Source organism: Scyliorhinus canicula, chromosome 3, assembly GCF_902713615.1.
Source record: "Scyliorhinus canicula chromosome 3, sScyCan1.1, whole genome shotgun sequence".
NCBI classification, from domain to species: Eukaryota; Metazoa; Chordata; class Chondrichthyes; order Carcharhiniformes; family Scyliorhinidae; genus Scyliorhinus; species Scyliorhinus canicula.
In genome coordinates this window covers 134,143,894-134,168,554 of record NC_052148.1, presented here as the reverse complement: position 1 = coordinate 134,168,554, position 24,661 = coordinate 134,143,894, and the positions used below count along the sequence as shown (strand labels likewise).

Genomic DNA, 24,661 nt, shown 5'->3' with positions numbered 1-24,661 from the left:
AGTCCACACACAACCGTTGGGTGCCGTCCGGTTTTGGTACCATCACTATGGGTGAGCTCCATTGGCTGCAACCCACTTCAATTATGCCATTTTTAAGCATATTTTCAATCTCTTTGTTAACCTGTGCCAATTTTAAAGGGTTAAGTCTATATGGATGTTGTTTAATTGGAACAGCATTTCCCACATCTACATCATGTGTAGCCATTTTAGTACTTCTCAATTTATCTCCACAAACTTGCCCATGCGATATTAATAACTCTTTCAGGTCAGTTCGTTTTTCCTCTGGAAAGTAACTCAACAATTTATCCCAAATTTTAAGAACATCCTCGTTTTCCAATTCAATTTGAGGTATGTCAAATTCACAGTCCTCTGGATTTGGTTCGTCACTTTGAGTTAGAATCATTAAAACTTCCTCCGTTTGCTCTCCTTCCCTTTCAAAGTACCTTTGAAGCATATTCACATGACACACTCGGTGAGTTTTCCTTCTATCCGGCATTCATACTGCATAATTCACCTCATTTAATTTCCTTTCAATCTGATACTGTCCACAAAATCTTGCTTTTAAAGTTTTACCTACGACCAGCAACAATACTAAAACTTTAGCTCCATGAACAAAACTACGAACTTTGGATTTCGGCTATCCGTTTCATCACGTGCTGTCAAGCCAATTCACCTGCTCTATTTAATCGTTCCCTAAAATTTGACAGGTAATCCAATAATGGAATTTCCGATTTCTCACTCACCAATTTTTCCTTGATCAATTTAAATGGTCCCCATACCTCATGACCAAAAATTAGTTCAAAAGTACTGAATTTGGTTGACTCATTAGGTGCATCCCAAATTGCAAACAGTACAAATGGAATTCTTTTATCCCAATCCTCTGGATCTAAAATAAGCCCTCAACATTGTCTTTAATGTCTGATGCCACCTTTCTAACACTCCCTGCGATTCTGGAAGGTACGCAGTTGATCGAAAGTGTTTTATTCCTAAGCTATCCATGACTTCTTTGAATAACTTCTGAGATAAAATTTTGTCCTTGATCCAATTGTATTTCTGTGGATAGTGCATATCTAGTAAGGAATTAAAGTAACTCCACCACAATCTTTTTAGCTGTAATAGTGTGTCCTGGAATGGCCTCTGTAAACCTAGTAGACACATCCATTATAGTCAAAAGATATTGATTCCCACTTTTCGTTTTTAGAAGCGGACCTACGCAATCAATTAGGACCCTTGTTAAAAAAGTTCCTAAAATGCTGGAATGGGTATTAAGGGCACTGGTTTTATCACTGCTTGAGGTTTCCCTGTCACTTGACATGTGTGACATGATCAACAAAATTTAACTACATCTTTTTTCAGTCCAGGCCAATAAAAATGTTTTTGGATTTTTGCTAGAGTTTTCCTTACTCTCAAATGGCCTCCCAGTGGTACATCATGAGCTACTCGCAACAACTCCTTTCTATACCCTACCGGCAATACCGCTTGATGAACGATTGCCCACTTTTCATCCACCTGCATACGTCACGGTCTCCATTTTCTCATCAAGACATCACTTTGACAGTAATAGCACTCTGGTGTACACTCAGATTCCTCTTCCATGTATGTTTTCTGATACATCTGTTTTATTTCTACATCTTTCTGTTGCAATTCCACCAATTTTCCTGAACTAAAAATATCCGTCTCATCCTCCACCTGTTCTTGTTCTTTTCCAACCATCTGATCAAAAATTGTATCTGATAATTGCACTTCAACTTCATCTTCACTCTCTGATTTCTCCTCTTGTCTTAACCTGTGACTTTGCGACGTGGTTACTACATAATCCGGAAAAATCCCAGGATATTCATCCTTCAACACTTCAGCTGTCTGATTTTCCACTGGCTTATCAACCACAGTAGACATCACTCCCACCTGCGATCCAGCTATATTATTACCCAAGATAAACTGTATTCCTGGACAAGATAGTTTCTCTATTACTCCTACTACCACTTTACCACTCTTCACTGGACTTTCCAACCTTACCTTATATAATGGAACACGACCCCTCTCGCCCATATATTCCACGTATTATCACCTTTTTTGGCAACATTCCTCCCAAACTACATAACCCCTCATCTCTTACCATCAAAGATTGACTAGCTCCCGTATCTCTTAAAACTGTGACTCTTTACCTGCTCCTCCTGATACACGAGTAAACTTTACCCACACAAGTAAATTCTTTAAAGAGATCTGGCACCGTCCTATCAATCACCTTTTCATCAGGCTGTACGATCTTTTGCACCTCTTTCATTCACTTGGACTTTCCTTTACCACTTTAACAAACCCCACTGTCCTGTTTTACCATATCAGCCTTCCCAGTGCTTTTCTTCTGTGACTTTACATGGCCTAGTTTATTAGAGTGAAAACATATTAAACTTTTCATGTCTCTTCCACCCTCCTGGATTTCCTTTTTAATCTGAGGTACACTCTCCTTCTTGACTTCCATCAGATCACCTTTACCACTTGAGTATTTCTCATGTCCCCAGTTTCTATCCCTCACAGGCTGAAACTAATGTTGGAAACTAAACTTTGATTTATGAACTAATTCATAATCATCTGCCATTTCTGCTGCTAATCTCGTCGTTTTAGCCCTCTGCTCTTCCACATGAGTTTGTCACTACACCATTTTAAAACTCCTCCAAAAGTATAATTTCTCCGAGAGCTTCATACGTTTGGTCTATTTTCAAAGCCCTTATCCACCTATCAAAATTACTCTGTTTGATCCTTTCAAACTCCATGTATGTTTGACCAGGTTCTTTCCTTAAATTTCTAAACCTTTTCTCTGTTGGCTTCAGGCACTAGTTCATGTACACCTCAGATGGATTTTTCACCTCCTCATATGTCTTAGATACCTCCTCTGATAGTGATGCATACACTTCACTAGCTCTAACTACCAACTTTATTTGAATCAGTAACACCCACATGTCCTGTGGCCATTTCATTTATTTAGCCGCCTTCTCAATTGAAATGAAAAAGGCTTCTGCCTCCTTTTCATCAAACATTGGCAGTGCATGGACATACTTAAATAGATCCCCAGCAAGCCTTCAACTACAAAGCTCTTTCTCTTTATCCTCATCACTCTCCTCCAACTGTACATTTCCCTTTACATCCGCCAATTTTAATTGACTCATGTTTCATGGCCATTTTCTGAAGTTCACATTTTCTCTCTTTTTCTATTTCCCTGATCTGTATCTCCCTTTCTCTTTATTTTTGTTTTGCTAGGGCCATTCTTTTCTCCTTTCTTCTCTCTCCTTTTCTTTTTCCTCTCTATCTCTTTCTCTCTCTTTTTCTTTTTGCGCTCTATCGTATTCAAGCTGCTTTAATTTTTTTTCATGTTCAAGTTGCTTAATCTGCAATTGATTCTTTGCCATTTTCAATGAGTCAGACAGTATCTCAGGCAATTTTAAATGCTCAGCTACCGCAGTAAGTACCTCTTTTCGCATGCTGTCAGATAATGTTAACTGCAATGTTTCTGCCAAATCTAAAAGCGTTTTGTTAGTCTCTGTTCGTAAGTTACTGTGTGTGACCTTATCGATCCCCAAAAACTTCCAAGCCTCTGAAAGAGCCATTATCCACAACACACTCCCTACTTAATTTGAAATACCACACCTGAAAAGCAACCACAAATATGCTCACCCCTCACTGTCTTTAAGTTCACTAAGCCACCCAATAGATACAGTTTTATCCCGGACGAGCCCCCCAATTTGTTATGGTCCAGTGTTTAGAGAACCCCAAAGTGCATCATGTAGTTCACCTGACCCACAACTTGAAATAGATTTTGGTTATGGGGATCACAAGGGCCCACTTTCCAGGTGTGATGCAACAGAGAACCAAGAGTATTTTTAAACAAAAAAACATGTTTATTCTATGAACCCAGTTAACATTTTGTAAACATACCGTGAACATCTCAGCAACCATCAATTCAAATACCGCCCCCCCCCCAAAAAAGAATGCAGTACTCTATAAGACATCCATAAGACAAAAACCCTTTTTACACAAGGACAGCAGGTTTAAATTCTCTACTGAGAGCAGTTACCACTTTGAAATCACCAAATGAACATTCCTTAGCTTGCAGAGATTCGTACACATCTTGCTGTGACTGTAGTTTCACCAAATCTAAAACAAAACTAAATGGAGCCACAAAGCAACTTTTCAGCTCAAAACGAAAGTGAAAGACAGCCGAGCTCCACCCACACTGACATCACTGCTGCCATTTGAGAAACACACATTTCTTAAAGGGACTCTTTCATGACAATATCAATTCCGCCATTTAGCTATTGCCTGATTTTTAGTTATGCATTTCAACGGTCACGGCTACACTTTTTTTACATTCCATTTTTGACAAAGATCCACACGTGAAATACTAACTTCTTTTCTCTTTCCACAACTGCTAACTAGTTTGTGTAATGCTTCCAGCATTTTCGGTTTCAGATTTCCAGTATCTTCCCTTTTTGTGCAGATTCCAAAAGCACTTTATACATTAATTTGAGCAATATTTCATGGATTTTACAGTTCTTATGTTGCAGGTTGTGTAGTTAACACACAGCTAAGGTAATCAATCCCACAGTAAGACAACACAGGCCGTATAATGACCTCACCATCGCTTTTTTAGGTGCAAACCATGAATAAAACCTGGGGAGCCTGCTCATTCATTAATTGTTATTGACTAATTTGTGTTGATGAGCATCGAAGCATGCAGGTGGATATTTGGTAAGGGAAGATTCCAATTCTTGGCTTTGGGGATGTGAGAGTTACGAGACACTAATTGGGTGCAGGACTAGGCTACTGAATCCCTGAGCTTGTTCCTCCAGTCAATAAGATCGTGGTAAGCATCTGGCCTTCATTTAATACCACCATCGAATTATCATTTGGATAAGGTATGATGGTGCTGGTCTCCCTGTAGACTCAGATTGAATAATTTTTCACCACTTTTTAAAAAGGAGTTTTCAATAGTGCCTGTACAATTTAACCAGAGCGGAGTTGAACGACAAAAAGACATTTATATAGCACTTAACCCAACTAAATCTTTTCCAGTCAACAAAGTGTTTTGAAGTATCATCAATGGTGGAATACACAAAAGCAGCAAATTTGTGCGCAGCAAGCTCCCAAAAGCAGCTTGGGCTTCCAACACAAGCAAATCATGCAAAAGAACAAATACCACATTTGACTCATGAACCAACAAAAAGTCTCTTACCGTCCCAAGAAACACTGCCACAGAGGACGATTTTGTGTTGCTAGTTCTGAATCCTTTGCACCAAAGAGCTTAGCCAAGAGTCGAACAACAGCCAGTCGCTCTTCTCCATCATTGCTCTGGGGAAACAAACTGTCATGAGTGCAATACACAAGGATGACCATTTTTCTGAAGTCAAACCTATAAAGCTCCATCCACAATGAATGGTTAAAGATGGAAAAAATCTAAACTGTGGCTAAGATTTAAAAAATGAACAGTGTTCAATTTCATTATGCACTAAGCTACCTCTGAACCAATTAATACTTTTAGAGACAGATATAAGTGGTAACAGAAGGTCATTGAGATGTTATTGTTCTCATGGCTGGGGTGTACTCAGATTTTTAATCTGTAGAAGTGCACCAAATTCACAGACTACAACACACTCATCCATGAGGTGGCGTGTTTAAAAATACTCAATACCATCTTATCACACAAGAGTACGGTATTTTCACATTAGTGGCCATCTCACAATAGATTCGACGATTCCCGGTGGATAAAGGGGTCTGGAGCAAAACCCCCCAGGATTTATGGTTCGGACTCGAAGTGGGGCGAGGAGAAAAACGGCAGCAGCTCCCCTGGAAAAGCGGGGGAAGGTGGACAAAATGGCGGCCGGTGGAGCCCCTGAGGAGTGGAGGCACTGGGCTGAGGAGCAGCAGGCGGCCCTTCTGCGCTATTTCACGGAGCTGGAAGGGGAGTTGTTGGAATCCCTGAAGGTGACGACGACTAAGCTGCTGGAGACCCAGACAACCCAGGGTGCAGCGATACTCGAGTTGCAGCAGCAGGCCTCTGAGCGCGAGGAGGAGGTTTCGGCCCTCGTGGGGAAGGTGGAGATACACGAGGCGGTTCATAAAAAGTGGCAAGATCGGTTTGAGGAGATGGAGCTTCGGTCACGGAGGAAGAATCTGCGGATCCTGGGTCTCGAGGAGGGGCTGGAGGGGTCGGACCTGCCGGCCTATGTGGCCGTGATGTTGAACTCGCTGGTGGGGGCAGGATCCTTCCATCTGCCCCTGGAGCTGGAGGGGGCCCATAAAGTGCTGGCCAGGCGGCCTAAGGCGAATGAACCCCCGCGGGCAGTGCTGGTGCGGTTCCATCAGTTCAGCGACCGGGAGTGTGTTCTCCGATGGGCCAAGAAGGTGAGGAGCAGTAAGTGGGAGAACTCGGTAGTGCGTATCTACCAGGACTGCAGTGCGGAGGTGGCCAAGCGGAGAGCCGTGTTTAACCGGACGAAGGCGGTGCTCCATGAAAAGCAGGTGAAGTTCGGCATGTTGCCGCATGCGCGCCTGTGGGTCACCTACAAGGACCGGCATCACTACTTTTGAGTCCCCGGAGGAAGAGTGGGCCTTTGTGCAGGCTGAAAAGCTGGACTTGAACTAGAGATTGGGGGCTGTGGGAGTTTTTCTATTCTATTCATGTATCATTGTTTATGCTGTAGCGGGTTATTCTGTTTGTTTTTGTTTTTTCTCTCGCTTTCGGACGATGTGGGTTATGGTTTCGTGTTCTAAGGGGGGTACTGGGGTTTGCGGTTGATCTGTGTCTTTGTTTGTATGGAGTTGGTGGTTGGGTTGGGACTGCGGTTTCGGAGCTGCATTGGTGGGGTGGGGCAGTGTGAAAGCGCGGGCTTTTCTCTGGTTTCCCGCGCTGCGGGACAAGGGGGTGGAGCTGGTGGCGAGGTTATTAGACCGGGTTTCCCGCGCTGAAGCGGTGCCCAGGAGCTGATGTAGGGGAGGAGGGGGGACCTCATATCAGGAGGGGTCGGAGTTATGGAGCGGGAGCTGCCGGGGTCAGCAGAAGTCAGCTGGCTCACGGGAGTACAGTGGAGGGGGAGTCGCGGCTAGGAGGGGTCCTAGCCTTGGGGGGGGGGGGGGGGTGTGTGAATACTGGGTTGATGCTGGATTGGCCAGAGAGGAGTTCGGGGGAGGGGGGGGGGGGGGGGGGGGAGGGTTCTATCGCCATGGGAAACGGGCCGAATGGGTGATGGCCAGGGGCGAGTAGTCGATGGGTTATGGCTAGTCGACGGGGGAGGGGTGCCCCCTGATCCGGCTGATTACGTGGAACGTGAGGGGGTTGAATGGGCCCGTTAAGCGGGCCCGGGTGTTTTCGCATCTGAAGGCGGACATGGCCGTGCTCCAGGAGACCCACCTGAAGGTGGCGGACCAGGTCCGTCTGAGGAAGGGGTGGGTGGGGCAGGTTTTCCACTCAGGGCTCGACTCGCAGAACCGGGGGGTGGCGATCCTGGTGGGGAAGAGGGTGCCGTTTGCAGCGTCTGAGGTTGTGGCTGATAGTGGCGGCAGATAAGTGATGGTGAGCGGTAAGCTGCAGGGGGAGAAGGTGGTGTTGGTTAATGTGTACGCCCCCCTGGAAGGGAGGGCGTACTCCAGTGGAGGCGACACGGGGGGAAGCGGGGGGCTTGGTGGAGGCCCCGCTGCGGGGGAACCACCGGTTTGTCCCAGGGAACATGGATGGCGGGTTCCTGGGGTGGTACAGGGCAGTTATTAGGAAGTTGTGAGACCTGTTTATCGACGGGAGGTTCGCGAGCCTTGGTGAACTGGAGGAGAAGTTTGAGCTCCCCCCGGGGAATATGTACAGTCCGTCAAACCTTCAGGTGAAGGCGTTTGCTAGGCGACAGGTGGAGGGGTTCCGTTTGTTGCCCCCGCGGGGGTAAGGGATAGGGTGCTTTCGGGGGTGTGGGTCGGGGATGGGAAGGTATCTGACATCTACCAGGTAATGCAGGAGGTGGGGGAGGCGTCAGTAGAGGAGCTGAAGACTAAGTGGGAGGTGGAGCTGGGGGAGCAGATTGAGGAGGGGACATGGGTGGACGCCCTGGAGAGGGTGAACTCCTCCTCTTCATGTGCGAGGCTTAGTCTCATCCAGTTTAAGGTGCTGAACTCGGCCCACATGTCCGGATCTAGGATGAGTAGGTTCTTTGGGGGCGAAGACAGGTGCGTCAGGTGTTCGGGGAGTCCAGCGAACCATGCCCATATGTTCTGGGCATGCCCGGCACTAGAGGAGTTCTGGAAGGGGGTGGCGGGGACGGTGTCGAGGGTGGTGGGATCCAGGGTCAAGTCAGGTTGGGGACTCGCGATATTTGGGGTTGGGGTGGAGCCGGGAGTGCAGGAGGCGAAAGAGGCCGATGTCTTGGCCTTTGCGTCCCTAGTAGCCCGGCAGAGGATCTTGCTGCAGCGGAAAGATGCGAGACCTCCGAGTGTGGAGACCTGGATTAATGACATGGTGGGATTCATTAAGTTGGAAAGGGTCAAGTTCGCCCTGAGGGGGTCGATGCAAGGGTTCTTTAGGAGGTGGCAACTTTTCCTCGACTTTCTGGCTCAACGATAAGGTACTAGGTCAGCAGCAGCAGCAACCCGGGGGGAGGGGGTTTAAGGGGGATAGTGTTTAAGTTAATTTGCTTATTGTTAATTTATTCTGTTGTTTATTGGGGTGGGGTGGGGTGGGGGGGGGGTTTGTTATATGCCTTGTTACGGGTGCCGGGGGGGTGTTTATTATTATTATTGTTATTATTGTATTGTTTTGTTGATATATATTTTTCAAACAATTTCAATAAAAATTATTTTTTTTAAAAAATAATAGAGCATTGTATCTTCATCTTGATCATAACTAAAAACTATAAATATAGATTGCATTTGCTGTCACAGAAAACATACGTCGCATTTCAGAAAATGAAGTAATGTCCAACAACAACACAATATTTTTTAGCCAGCATATCTGCAGCCTCTTAAAATGACTTGCATCTGAACGTATCCATGTATCTACTTTCTGTCATACAGGCTTTGTAGCTTTAAGAATGACACTGTGTAATATCTACGTCCTTACTAACAGTCTGATTTATATGAGCAGTGCCTCTGCAGATTTGCTGATAAACTATTTGAAATTTGCCACGGTACTAAAATGTGAACCAATATAATCACTCAAATGCATTAGGAAACAACAGCTTTTCTTTCCCCCTCGGGAGCCAACATTTCTCATGTGCAAACTAAGGTTTCAAGCAAATTTATAAATTCAACAAAAAAAAAAAATACGCATTTCACAATAACATGATTAAATTTGCCCATTGAATTGTGTTTTGTTTTACAATTCCTTCCTTAAAATGTTTCATTCATAGTCTCAGCCCACACAAAAACCTGGACTTCAATTGTATATTTTGTCCCCAGAACAACTGGAAAGTTTTCAATTATATTGGAGCATGTGAATCTTGCAGTAGTTTCCATTATCCAGAAAGGTTTCTGAACTGATTTAGTGTGGTTTTTGTGTTGTGCGAATTGGAGATTTTTCTTTAATTGAAAAAAGTGGGCTCATGATTGCCAAGCTTCTTCCTTAACCAGTCTTGTTAAAATATTACCAACTCCTTTCCTCTTTTCAATATTGACTAAAATAACAGTTATGCTTAAGTACCTACGTAAATTACAAGAACATACTTTTAGTTGAAGGGGTTTTTGTTTGTTTAATCCAAGTAATTTAAGCCCATTTTGAAGTGATTAGTTTTTAATTATAAAACTTTTGTTTTCTGAGAACTTTGTTTTCTGAACCTTTTGGGGCTTTCACAAAAGACAATCTGGGAAAACTACAAGTTACTTCTTGACAACATAAGATTTTTGATTGCACATGGAAATCTGTACAAAACTCACCAATAGTGCAACAAATGCCTTTGACATTTGTGGGCAAATGCATGGCAGATGCAGTACGATGTATATATAAATGTGAGGTTATCCACTTTGATAGCCAAAACAGGAAGGCAGATGATTATTTGAATGGCTATAGATTGAGAGAGTCAATGTGCAAAGAGACTTGGGTGGGTGCCTTGTACACTAGTTGAAGGTAACCGTGCAGTTGCAGCAGGCGCAACAAAAGCAAATGATATGTTGGCCTTCATAGCAGGAACATTACAGCACAGGAGCAGCAATGTCTTGCTACAGATATACAGGACTTTGGTGTGACCACACCTGGAATAGTGTGCAGTTTTGGTCTCCTTATCTGAAGAAGGATGCTCTTGCTATGGGGGGGAAGCGCAGCAAAGGTTTACCAGACTGATCCCTGTGATGGCGAGACTGATGTACGAGGAGAAATCGAGTTGGTTAGGATGATATTCACTGGAGTTTAGAAGAATGAGGGGGCATCTCACAGAAACCTATAAAATTCTAACAGGACTAGACAGGAAAGAAGCAGTTAAGATGCTCCCGATGGCGGGGGAGTCCAAAACCAGGGGTCACAATCAAAGTATTGGGGTAAACTATTTAGGAAGGTGCCGAGGAGAAATTTCTTCAAGCAGAGTGGTGAGCCTGTGGAATTCGCTACCACAGAAAGCAGTTGAGACCAAATCATTGTATGTTTTCAAGGAGTTAGATATAGTCTTGGGCCAAAGGGATCAAAGGATATGGGGAGAATGTGGGAACAGGTTATTGAGTTGGATTATTACAATGAATGACAGAGCAGGTTGAAGGGCTGAATGGCATACGCCTGCTCCTGTTTTCTATGTTTCTACAACAAAAGTACCACGGCAGAAATTCTGTGTTATGAGTGAAGCAGCGTGCCTAGAAGCGTAAAAATGGCTTAAAGTGTGCATAAAGTGTGAGAAATGGCTGAAGAGTCAGGATGCAGAAGGAGTGCAATGGGTGGGTTGCAGGGACGTAGATAGCATGAAAGATATCAAAGATAGCTTTTGCGTCTCAATCTCCTACCCCTTCCAGGTGTCTGCGCAGTGACACATTATGAAAGAAACAATACGGAATGGTTAACTCAGTGTAGACAAATGCGTGGCATACTCTCCCCACTCTTCAGGTAAATGGTCGTCCCTTAAATATTGGTTTATATTGAACACTAATATACGGAGGCTCTTGAACGTTATAATGATGCCGGCGGTAGAAGGGGAGGCAGAGATAGTGGTGGCGCTAGATGCGGAGAAGGCCTTTGATAGAGTCGAGTGGGGTACTTGTGGGAGGTGCTGGAATGGTTCGGGTTTGGGGAGGGGTTTGTCAGTTGGGTGAGGCTGCTGTATGAGGCCCCGATGGCGAGTGTGGCCACGAATAAGAGGAGGTCGGAGTATTTTCTATTATATCGAGGGACGAGGCAGGGGTGTCCCCTGTCCCCCCTGCTTTTTGCGCTGGCAATTGAACCCCTGGCTATGGCGCTGAGGGAGTTGGGAGATTGGAGGGAGTTGGTCCGGGGTGGGGAGGAGCACCGAGTGTCGCTCTACGCGGACGACCTTTTGTTGTATGTGGCGGACCCGGTGGAGGGAATGCCGGTGGTGATGGGTATTCTCCGGGAATTTGGGGATTTCTCAGGGTATAAGCTTAACTTTGGGAAAAGCGAGTTGTTTGTGGTACACCTGGAGGACCAGGAGGGGGGGATTGGGAGGCTCCCGCTGAAAAGGGCGGAGAGGAGCTTCAGGTACTTGGGGGTTCAGGTGGCCAGGAGCTGGGTGGCCTTGCACAAGCTTAACCTCACAAGGCTGGTGGAGCAAATGGAAGAGGAGTTTAAGAGGTGGGGCATACTGCCACTGTCTCTGGCGGGTAGGGTGCAGTCAGTCATGGTGACGGTGTTCCCGAGGTTTCTGTTCCTGTTCCAGTGCCTCCCCATCCTTATCCCGAAGGCCTTTTTTAGGCTGGTTAACAGGAGCATTACGGGGCTTGTGTGGGCCCACGGGACTCCAAGGGTGAGACGGGTGTTCTTGGAGCGGGGCAGGGATTGGGGGGGGGGGGGCCGCTGCCACTCCCTCCAACGAGGTATACCATGAACCCGGTGGTGGCAGCTACCCTCAAGATTTGGGGGCAATGGAGGCGGCACAGGGGGTGGTGGGAGCCTCGATGGGGTCCCCGATACGGGGGAACCACCGGTTTGTTCCGGGGAGAATTGATGGCGGGTTCCTGAGTTGGCACAGGGCAGGTGTCAGGAGGCTGGGGGACCTGTTCATAGACGGGAAGTTCGCAAGCCTGGCTGAGCTAAAAGGGAAGTTTGGGCTGCACCCAGGGAACACCTTTAGGTACATGCAAGTAAGGGCGTTTGTCAGGCGGCAGGGTTCCCTCTGCTGCCGCCGCGTGGGGTTCAGGACAGGGTTCTCTCGGGGTTGTGGGTTGGAGAGGGGAGGATCTCGGAAGCGTACCAGGTGATGCAGGAGGTAGACGAGGCCTCGGTGGAGGAGCTGAAAGGTAAATGGGAGGAGGAGCTGGGTGAGGAGATTGAGGAGGGGACATGGGCGGATGCCCTGGAAAGGGTGAACTCCTCCTCTTCTTGTGCGAGGCTTAGCCTCATACAGCTTAAGGTGCTGCATAGGGCTCACGTAACCGGGACAAGGATGAGCTGGTTTTTTGGGAGCGAGGACAGGTGTATTAGGTGCTCTGGGGGCCCAGCAAACCATGTCCACATGTTCTGGGCATGCCCAGCGCTGGGGGAATTTTGGAAGGGTGTAGCAAGGACGGTATCAAGGGTGGTAGGATCCAGGGTCAATCCAGGCTGGGGACTCTCAATATTTGGGGTTGCAGTGGAGCCGGGAGTGCAGGAGGCAAAAGAGGCCGGCGTTCTGGCCTTTGCGTCCCTAGTAGCCCGGCGGAGGATTCTTAGTGTTCAGTGGAAGGATGCGAGGCCCCCAAGCGTGGAAGCCTGGATCAACGACATGGCGGGGTTTATTAAATTGGAGGATGAAATTTTCCCTAAGGGGGTAAGTGCTTGGGTTTTTCAGGAGATGGCAACCATTCCTAGATCTTCTGGCAGAACGGTAAAATCAAAAGGTCAGCAGCAGCAGCAACCCGGGGGGGGGGGGGGGGGTTGTTCTTAGAATTTTCTGTTACTGTTTTCTTTTTTGTGAAAATGTGAAAATTTGAATAAAAATTATTTTGTTAAAAAATATTGGTTTATAGAACATAGCTCAAGCACAAACCAAAATCATAGTAAATTGCATGAAATATGGTTGCTGCCCACAGCCAAATGCACTGGATACATTAACTCTAACCGTACAAGTATTAGCTGAGACAATAGAGATAATAAGACCTTCAGACAAAGCATTTCAAAAGACGAATCAAGTAACTTAACTTGTGACAAATCAACCATCTGGGCAAGATAGATATCTCTGATTGAAGAGATAGGACCATGGAAAATTCTCACGCCCACATAATGGCTGCAATTTTGCAATTCTAATGACAGCCAAACTGCCAACATTCGCTATCTTTACTCTCTGAAACTGACAGCAACTTTGACATCGACACAAAAGCAATTAAAAGCAGAAATCCAGAAGGTGCTCCCACCGATTCTCTCCTCTTCCAAAGGTTGTGTTGTTGAAGTTCTCGCAGATAAAACATTAAAAATTACATGAAATGACATGAACATCCGCACAGTTTAAGAATAACAGGTCTCTGTTTCAAAACGGGGATCAGGAGAAATTATTTCTCTCGAGGGTCATTAGTACGTGGAATTCCCTTTCCCAGAAAGTGGAGGAGGCTGGAGTTGATGGTGACACCCAGTTCACCCATGTTCTTATTGAATGATGATGCTGGCTCTAAAGGGCCAAATGGCCTAATTATTCTCCTGAGTCCTTCAAAGTTCAGCTTTGTTGCAAGAGGTGCAACTGAGCTTTTAAATGGCATACAAAATTGGTAAATTACTGGACAGCTTCTCAAGCCCTGAAAAAATAATTTTATTTAAAAATGTTAAATTTCTCCATTATGATAAAAAAAATTACCGTAGGTCTTTGAAATAATTGTCATCAAGTTTTTGATACTTCAGCTTCTGGGCAGCATGGTGGCACAGTGGTTAACACTGCTGTCTACAGTGCTGAGGACCTGGGCTCAATTCCGGCCCTGGGTCACTGCCTCTGTGGAGTTTGCACATTCTCCCCGTGTCTCCGTGGGTTTCACCCCCACAACCCAAAGATGTGCAGGCAAAGTGGATTGGTAACACTAAATTGCCTATTAATTGGAGAGAAAAAAATTGGGGAATCTAGATTTTAAAAATATGACACTCCAGCTTCTACATTATATGTCCCAATCTTTATCTAATTATTTCTAAAATAATTAAAGAGTGACGGCTAGTCGGAGCTTTTTACATCCTGGTTTGCTTCCTGTCAGAATTCTTCAATGTCATTGGCTGTTAACTTGTTTGATGACATACAACATAGTGACTTTGGATTGCAATGCTGCCCTTCACTGTTCATCAAACTCCCTTTCTAACCGCACTGTGGTGTATCTACACCACATGGACTGCATGCTTCAACGCAGCAGCTCACCACTACTTTCTCAGAGGAAATTAATGGGCAATGAATTCCCCCCCAAATAGGTTCCGTTGCTGGATGGCTGCTGTATCCTGGCGTCAGAATTAAATTAATCTTGCGACAAGTGGAACATTTTAGGAATATTGACTTCTAAATATTGGGACAATTTAAGGGTTAAAAGCCTGGGATTAGAATGTGTTTGTTTACAGTGGTCAGGGTTTTAAAAAAGGATTTTGTTTTGCTTCTAGGAAAAGCACATGAAATTAACCAAGGAATGTGTTCATCAGTTTGGACGATTGCATAATGATTTGTCTGGGAAGTCCGGGGGGGGGGGGGGGGGTAATGTGCTTTTGCAGCCTGCAGAGATCATTTGCTTTTTAGCTTGGGGAGATGAGGTCATTGCTGGGTGGAGCCCAGAAAGGCAGAGAGGCCGTGAGTTTGGAGAAGCTTTGAGAGGGAAATTAGTGGTGTTTGATCTGCTTGACTCTTGAGTTAATAATTCTTTCCAAGGAGTTTAAAACAAGAGCAATAATGTTTTGAAAGCAAAGCAGTTTTGGCTGAAGATAAGGAAGAGGCTGAAACAACCCCATGGAAGCAGCCAGTCTAAAAGGGCTCTAACCAGAGCCAGAATCTGTTCTTTCCTGCAAGCATTACTATATGCCCTGCTAATTTTAATATAGATTGAGAGCTGAATATTTCTATTAGTGTTGTCTAATGGGAAATCGTGCAGTAATGTTAAGGAGTAATTGCAAGCTGGTCTTTTTGCGTACAAAGTTAAACGGTTTAATATTGTATTTACAGCAAAGAAATATCAACGCCCATTTTTTCATGCAATCACTCCTGGAGCGAATCCTTCTTTCTGCACAGTCTTAAACTAAAATATTGGGGTTTTGGTCCAGGATCCTAGCTGGAGTCTGGTCTGGGATCGTAATAAATTGGGGGCTAGTCCAGGATCAAGATCAGATTCTTAAATAGAATTCCTTGTTTGGCTTGGGGTTATTGAACTTATCAGTGAAAGTGTGTGTAACAATTGTATTCTTTCAGACTTTGAAATTTATATAGGGAGTGACTGGAGATGGCTCTTTAGTTGTAACATTGCCAGTGTGTGCAAGCGATCACTTGGGATGGTTTACAAAGGGAGACTAAAGCAAAACGTTTGGCTTCGGTTGAAAGGCTTATCAAAAAGGGTGACAAACCATAGCTCCATATTTAAATTTGCCAGAGAGACAGCCTGAATCATTAGAATAGCTAGAATTCAATTACAAACAGAAATGAAGAAACTGAAAATAGAAGCAACGGAAAATAAGAGATTGGCAATGGCAGAAGGAAAAAAAAGGGCAGAAAAGGAAAAAAGAGGGGACAGAAAAGGAAACAAAAGAGGGGGCTTTTCAAAAGGAAATGGAAAGGAGGAAGATTGAGGTAGAAATGGAAAGATTGGCAAATGAAGAAATGGATAAGGAAAGAGAGAATTTGATCTTCGGAAACTGGCACTGCAAGGCATCAACTTGAAAGGTTGGAGTTAAAGGCAGAAGCTGAGGAAGATAGAGGAAGAAGAAATACTTTCAGTCAAAGGCTTAGTAGGGATATGTCTAAATATATTCAAGCGTGCCAAGATTTGGTGAGAAAGATGTGGAAGCCCTATTCATTTCATTTGAAAAATTAGCTAAACAATTGAATTGGCTAAAGACCATGTGGGCAGTTTTGGTTCAACCATACAAGGAGGTGAGGAAACCCATATTGAATTCAAATGAGCTACTGCCAGTAGCCCGCAAACAAAAGTTTAGAAATCTAAGGAAAGAACTAGGTCAGACATTTATAGAATTTGAAGAATTAAACAAAATAATTTTGATATGTGGATAACAGCATTAAAAAGACACAAAATTTATGACCCTCTTCGGGAAACAATTATTTTGTAGGAATTAAGATTCACTTGCCACAGTAGTGAGAGCTCATGTGGAAAAGCAAAGAATTAAAACTGCTAGACAGGCCGCAGAAGTGGCCGATGATTTTGAATTGGATCATAAAACAAAGTTTGGTTTTCTACATCAATTTCAGTAATTGAAGGATAGAAACTCGGGAAATTAGAAATTCACAGGCAGTCAATCCAAAGGATGTTTAGTTGGTGGTGTTAAGGAGAGTGTGCCTCAGAGTCAAAAGGAAACATATAACAGTGGTAGAGAGAAAAGAAAACCTAAATGTTTTCATTATAATAGAAGTTGGACATGTGATTTTGCAGCGCTGGTGGCTAAGACAAACAGACTCGGTAAAACAGAATAAGCAAATGGGGTTTCTTAAAGTGGAAGGGAAAACAATTTCCCAGTGGAAGTGATGCAACAGAGTGTACAGCCTATTCAGATGTTGGTGGATAAGTAGGTACCAGAACCTTTTACAGATTTTATTTGTGAGGGCCTTTTACTCGTGTGTACAAGGTGGCGTAGTAAGGAGATTAAGATTTTAAGGGATGCAGGAGCAAGTCAATCTTTAATGGCAAGAGATAAGGAGATGTGTAGTTCGCAAGGAGTATTAACAGAAACGGTGGCAACATGTGAAATTAGTGGGAGGAGCAGTAATGTGTCACTATGTAAGGTAGAGTTAGAGAGTTCAGAGAAAAGTGAAGTAGTAGGAGGTGTACAAGAAAAAATACTTTTTTCAGGGGTACAATTTATCCGAGGTAATGATACAGCTGGATCACAGGTGGGAGCGCAGCCCACTGTGGTTGAAAAGCTAGTGAGAAGTCAAACAACTGGGATGTTGCAAGTAATATTTCCTGATTGTGTGGTAACCAGATCACAAGCCACAAGTTGAGACAGGAGGAAGAGAACTTGACAAGCGCCGATAGGGAGGCTGAGGTTCAGTTGTCAGAAATCAGATTTGATCAGATTGTTAGTGAAGAACAAGAGCGGGTGGTGAATGAAGTGGATATCTTTAGCTCAAACAAGTTGGTTGAATTACAACCGAAAGATTCAGAGAGAAAGCAGAGATGGAAATGGAAATAGAATCTGAGTGTATACCAGAGTATTATTGCATTAGAAACAATGTAATAATGAGAAAATGGAGATCATTACATATTCAAGCAGCTGAGAAATGGCCAGATGTTTACCAAGTGGCATTACCGATGGATTATAGAAACTAGGTTTTGCGGGTAGTACATGAGGTTCCAGTCGGGGGTCATTTAGGAGTAAGGAAAACACAAACAAAAACATAAAATATATTTTTATTGGCCTGAACTGCATAAGGATGTAGTTGAATTTTGCCGTACATGCCACACGTCAGGTAATAGGGAATCCTATTACCCATTTCAGCATTTGAGGAACCTTTTACGAGAGTTCCAACTGATTGCTGTCTAAAACCAAAAGAGGGAATCAGTATCTGTTGATCATAATGGACGTGTCCCCCGCATCTGCGGGAGATGTTCACAGACTCGCTAGCTAAGGGCACACTGCCACCCAAGTTAGAACAGGCCTCAATCTGGTTAATACCTAAGAAAGACAAAGACCCAACGGAATGTGGGTCATACAGACCCATCTCACTGCTGAACGCAGACGCCAAAATCCTAGCCAAAAGGCTAGAAGACTGTGTACCCGAGGTGGTCACAGAGGACCAGACGGGCTTCGTCAAAGGTAGACAGCTTACCTCGAACATCAGGCGCCTGCTGAACATGATAATGACCCCCTCCGGGGAGAGAACACAAGAGGTGATCGTCTCCCTGGACGCAGAAAAGGCCTTCGACAGAGTCGAATGGAAATACCTCAGAGGTACTGGAGCAGTTTGGGCTTGGAACAGGGTTCACCTCTTGGGTAAAGCTCCTATACAACGCTCCCATGGCGAGCGTACGGACCAACAATACCAACTCCCAATCCAGCTGCACAGGGGCACCAGACAAGGATGCCCACTGTCCCCGCTGCTGTTCGCACTAGCAATCGAACCGCTAGCAATCGCGCTCAAGGCAGCAAAAAATTGGAGGGGGATCCGAAGGGGAGGCAGAGAGCACAGAGTCTCACTCTATGCAGATGACCTGCTCCTCTACATCTCGGACCCACAGAGCAGCATGGACAGAATCATTGCGCTACTGAAAGGGTTTGGAGCTTTCTCGGGCTACAAACTCAACATGAGCAAAAGCGAGATCTTCCCAGTACACCCGCAAGGGGGGGGCAGCACTAAAGGGGCTGCCGTTCAAACAAGCCCGACACAAATTCCGCTACTTGGGGATCCAAATAGCTCATGACTGGAAAGGGATTCACAAATGGAACCTCACCAGTCTGACGGAGGAAGTAAAAAAGGACCTGCAAAGATGGAACACACTCCCACTCTCCCTCGCGGGGAGAGTCCAGACGATCAAAATGAATGTACTGCCCAGGTTCCTCTTCCTGTTTAGATCCATTCCGATCTACATCCCCAAGGCCTTTTTCAAAGCGCTGGACAAACTAATCATGGCGTTCGTATTGGGGGGGGGGCGCTAGCCCCCCCAATCCTATAATTCTACCACTGGGCGGCAACAGCCGAGCGAGTAAGGGGATGGATCCAGGAGCCAGAGGCCGAGTGGGTGCGCGCGGGGGAGGCCTCCTGCGTGGGGACCTCCCTCCGGGCCCTCGCCACGGCAGCACTCCCATCCCCACCCAAAAAACACTCCAGCAGCCCAGTGGTGACAGCCACCCTCCAATCCTGGAACCAACTGCGGCAGCAATCTGGCCTGACCAAAATGTCGGACAAGGCTCCCATCTGCAACAACCATAGGTTCACACCAGCACTGACTGACGCCACCTTCAAAAGGTGGAGGCAGGACGGAGGGACACTGTCAGTCAGGGACCTATACACAGACGGCAGGATCGCTATACTGGACGAACTGACAGAGAAATTTCGGCTAGCCAGGGGAAACGAGCTACGGTATCTGCAGCTCAAAAACTTCTTACGAAAGGAGACAAGGATGTACCCACAACCGCCACGACAGACACTATTGGAAGACCTACTGGACGCAAGCATCCTAGATAAAGGGAACTGTAGCGACATGTATGACCGACTGGTAGAAAGGGCCGACACCGTACTGGACGCAACAAGAAATAAATGGTTGGAGGACCTGGGGATTGAGATAGGGTGGGGACTCTGGAGCGAGGCACTGCATTGGCTCAACTCCACCGCCACGTGCGCAAGGCTCAGCCTGACGCAACTAAAAGTGGTACATAGAGCCCACTTAACAAGAACCCATATGAGTAGGTTCTTCCCGGAGGTGGAGGACAGATGTGAATGGTGCCAAAGAGGCCCGGTCAACCACGCCCACATGTTCTGGTCTTGCCCCAGACTTGTGGAGTACTGGACAGCCTTCTTCGAGGCTATGTCCAAAGTGGTGGGGGTGAGGGTGGAGCCATGCCCAATAGTGGCGGTCTTTGGGGTTTCAAACCAGCCAGATCTATTCCTGGGGAGGAGGGCGGACGCCCTTGCCTTTGCCTCTCTGATCGCCCGCCGTAGAATCCTGTTTGGCTGGCGGTCAGCATCACCACCCAGAGCTACAGACTGGCTGTCCGACCTCTCGGAATCTCTCCAAATGGAGAAAATCAAATTCGCCATCCGCGGGTCAGACGACGGCTTTCACAGAACATGGGAGTCATTCATGAAACTGTTCCGGGACCTGTTTGTGGCCAACGAACAAGAGGAAGAATAGCCGGGTGGCCAAGAAACAGGGGAAAATGGTCGGGAGAAGGTAGCCGGGGCATGGAGGGGAGAGATGGACTGGGGGGGGGGGGCTAAATCTGAGGAGGGAGGGGGGAAGACAGCTAAACCTGGGGAGAGGGAGGCGAACCGTGGAAGGGGGGAAGTGGGAGCCGGAGGGAGGACATGGGATGCCAAAACGTGCATGACATCTCCAGGAGCGGGGAATGAGGAAACTGGAGATGGAGGACGGGAGGAGCGGCAGAAGCGGGGGCGAGCGTGGGACGGCAGCGGGACCCGTCCGGGAAGGGCGGGCGACAGCAACACACAGCACAGCCAAATATCGCTCGCTGTGATTTTCTCCCCGCCACCCAAAGGTGCGCTTGCCCCCTCCAGTCTCTCTCTTCACCCCCCCCCCCCCCCCCCCCCACACCAGGCAGTCGCCTACTTATGTGGGGTGGGTAATTTTGCCAGATGTAGAGAGATGCCGCTGCCGAGCTGGTGCACAATACCCCACCAGTTATTCCATCTCATATGTTATTGTAATTTTTTTAATGTTGGGGTGTGCCCTTCTCCTCTAAATGTGTGCGTGTGTGTGTGTGTATATATATATATATGTGTGTTTCTTATTCTGTGTACATAACGATAATTATACCTTGTTCAAAAAAAACCAATAAAAACATTTATTTAAAAAAAATAATGGACGTGTCTACTCGATTTCTGGGGACAATTACATTAAAAAAAACATTACATTTAGGAGCTTTTTAAAAGGAGATATCCACATTTTTTACGAGGTATGGACCTACAAAACCTCCTTTCTATAACCCATCGGTAATGCCACTTGGTAAACCTCTGGCCAAAAGAAATTCAATCAGATCAGGGATCCAATTTTATGTTGAAGTTATTCAAGGAAGTTATGGATAGCTTAGGTATAAAGCTATTTAACTTGATGGTGTATCATCCGGAATCAAACTCGAAAGACCATGTTGAGGGTCTACAGTCAGGATTATCCAGAGAATTTGGATAAAGGAATTCCAATTGTACAATTTGCAATTAGGGGTGCACCTAATGAATCAACTAAATTCAGTTCATTTGATTTGATTTTTGGTCATGAGGTGAGAGAACCACTTAAATTGACCAAAGAAATTGGACTGTGTGTTAAACTTTGGGGAGTGTAGATAAATATTTAGACTCTGGTTGGGACCCCTTCAAGTTCTGGCTGATTGTCTTCAAATAGCTGCTTCCACTAGGTTGTTTCAGCTCCTTCCTCGTCGTCAGAAAAAGATTGCTCTGCTTTTAAAATATAATTTTTCTTGCTTTTAAATACTCAGACGCGGAAAGAATTGTGGGCGTAAGTTTCAAGCAGATCAGAACTCAGCTCCTCTCAAAGGTTTCCAAACGCATCACATCTCTGCCTTTATGGGTTCCACCCAGCAACAATCTAATCTCCCCAAGCTAAAAAGGAAACATTTGAAGTTGTCACAACAGGTAATGAAAAACAAAGAGGCAAATAAGAAATCAAAACTTTATAATTTTAATTTAGTGGGCCGTATCAAACTGAAAGGAAATTGAGTGAGGTGAATGATTTGACAAGAACGCCAGACAGAAGGAGAGCCGAGTGTCATGTTAATATGCTCAAATGTTCTATTAATAGAGAAGGAAAGGAAGTGTTACTCGTTGTCACTCAAGGAGAAGAGATAAACCCACATAAATCTGAATCTGACATCCTCAAATAAAATTGATAATGAAATATTATTAAAACAATTGGGATAAAGTATTGAGTTACCTTACGGAGGAAAGTCAAAATTACCTAAAACAGTTATTGCAGTCACATAGAACTGCATGTGGGAATAAGTTGGGAAGTACAAAAGTAATTATGTATGATATAGCTATAGGAAATTCTATTCCCATTAAACATCATTCATACAGGCTTAACCCACTAAAGTTAGCAACGGTACAAACAGAAATGGCTGATTTACGCAAACGCTAAACAGAACTCCTTGACAGAGTTAATGAAGAGCTGAAGGCTAGGGAGCAGCAAGCCTTGGCACCTCATCAAGCAAAAGGTATCAGTGACGGTTACAAAGAACAGAAAGCTAGCTTGGAAGGCAAATTCGGAAGAAAACCGATCCAGCATCAAATTGCACAGGAACTCCAGCATACCAGCAGTCGTCTGCATGAGCCATAAGAGGAGCGACAACACTTTCAAGGAGAGGGAGTTAATCACAAGACAACAGGTTGCCATGAAAGCAAATACAGGAATAGTGAAATTTCAAGAGCAGTCAAATTCCTGTCATGGTAGTGACTCAGGAGGTAAAGATACTTTTATCTGGTCAGGAGGGGCAGATAAAGGGCTGGAACTGTCTCACCATTCCACAGAGAGCATCTTCAGAGGTGGAATACTGAATCCTGAGGCTGAAGAGATGGTACAAATGTAGCCAGAATATTCAGCAAACGTTCAGCATACAATGACTGTTGTCTTGCACTGTCCGAATGGACCCGCTGTCACCAATTACTTTTGGATATCCTCAACAGACTTCAAAAGAAGCAAAATACAAAACAGTTGATAATTGTGAAGAATTGATGATGAATGCTACAATATCGATCAACAACCTGTCTTACAATCAGGTGAGAAATTCTGCTGGCAGGGCGAGGCAACTACATTTAATTGAATTATTGAAATCTCTCTCGCTCCCATTATCATGACTGTGACATGTGAGAAGACTAAAATGGACTATATTTATGTGACGTTTTCCTGTTTAAAAATGTAAAATTATACATCGTATCGAGTACAAGTTGTTTCCAATCTTCAGAATGTTTAACATTAACAAGGTTTTAGAAAAATGAAGCCATCTGTTTACATTGCTGGTTCATTGTTTTTTAAGGAGGAGGTTTGAAGATTACAACATTTTAGGAATATTGGCTTTTAAATACTGGGACAAGGCAAGGGTTAGAAGCCTGGGGTTAGAATGTGTCTGTTTGCAGTGGTCAGAGTTTTAAATGGAATTTTGTTTTGCTTCTAAGAAAAGCACGTGTGTTTATCTGTTTGGGCTAACGCAGCGTTTTGCCTCAGCAGGTCCCTGGAGAGTTAATGCGTTTTTGCAGCCTCCAGGGATAATTTGCTTTCTAGCTTGGGGAGGTTAGATTGTTGCTGGGTAGAACCCATAAAGGCAGAGATGCGATGCGTTTGGAAAAACTTTGAGAGGAGCTGAATTCCGATCTGCTTGAAACTTGCATCCATAATTCTTTCCGAGTCAAAGTATTTAAAATCAAGAGCAATGATAGTTTAAAAGTAGAGCAATCTTTTTCTGAAAACATGGAAGAAGCTGAAACAACCTAGTGGAAGCAGCTATTTGAAGACAATCAGCCAGAGCCTGAAGGGGTTCCAACCAGAGTCTAAAGCTGTTGTGTACAAGTAATACTCTGTGCCCTGCTAATTTTTAGATTGAGAGCTGTAGGTTTCTTTTTTTGTTATTTAATGAGAAATTGTGCAGTGTTCAGGGGCTAATTGCAAGCTGTTCTTTTCAGGGGCAAAGTTTTTTTAAAAGTTTAATATTGTATTTATAATAGAGTTTTGTTTTAGAAATACCAACACCCTTTTTCTTTCATGCAATCACTCCTGGAGCAAACCATTCTTTTTTCACTATCTTAAAGTAAACTAAAATATTGGTCCAGTACCCTAGCCACTGTTGGGTTCTGGTCGGAGATCATAACATTGGGAAAGGGCAATGTACACCATGCTGGATGTTTTCCTGGCAGATTTCTTAGAATCCAGCAGCAAGCAGATTACTGAGCCACTGACTGCAAAATTCGTGCCATTATAGCAATTTCCTGTTCACAGCAGAGAAGGAAGACACTAACGAATCAGCATACAGAATTCATTTTGTAGCATAACAGTTCATCAGCTCTTCAGCTTAAATTGAACTGGCAGCTCCAGTGATCTCCAAAGAAATAAAAATGAAAAGTTGAGATGACATATTATTTATTAAGGGCTTGATTATCAAAAACTCTCGTTGCTGGAAAACCCAATTTCATCTACATCAAACGTCAAGGTTTACAAAGATCAAAATGGTTCTTTGTGGCAGTCAGTAAGTTTTAGCAATTAGATTTCCTGCATCACTCAAGATCCAAAATCAAGCCAATTTTTAATGTCATATTTTTTCATATTGAGATCCAAAGCAACAGAAAACACTTTCCTTAGTCCTTTGAGTATCAAAAGAAAAAAAGTGTTCGGGGCACCTTAGAAATCTACTCATGCACTATTATTTTAAAAGAATCACGACAGAAATCCAAAACTTCTAAATCCTAAGTAGTCAGAAATAATTTTCAGGTCCATAATATTATATTTTGTAATCAAGATAAAGGATATTATCACTGGGAAATTTCACACCTTTCCATTTCAGATATGGAATCTCAGGATCATGATTAAAATGAATAATAACAATGCACCATAGCTTCAGTCAGACAGGCCTTTTCCACCTCCAATAACATTCAACTCTATGACGACTAATGAAGATTCTCAAACAACTGCAACAAATAAAATG

The 24,661-nt window shown here is 44.6% G+C and overlaps 1 protein-coding gene across 5 annotated transcripts in view; it reads right to left on the bottom strand.

Annotated features, from left to right (window-relative positions):
- pds5a (PDS5 cohesin associated factor A) overlaps window positions 1-24,661 on the bottom strand; it is a 304,278-nt gene that overhangs the window by 179,695 nt on the left and 99,922 nt on the right. For all 5 annotated transcript variants that reach the window (XM_038791382.1, XM_038791383.1, XM_038791380.1 and 2 more), the window contains one exon: window positions 5,228-5,343. In XM_038791382.1, the coding sequence (XP_038647310.1) occupies window positions 5,228-5,343 (116 nt within the window). The remainder of the gene's footprint in view (window positions 1-5,227; window positions 5,344-24,661) is intronic.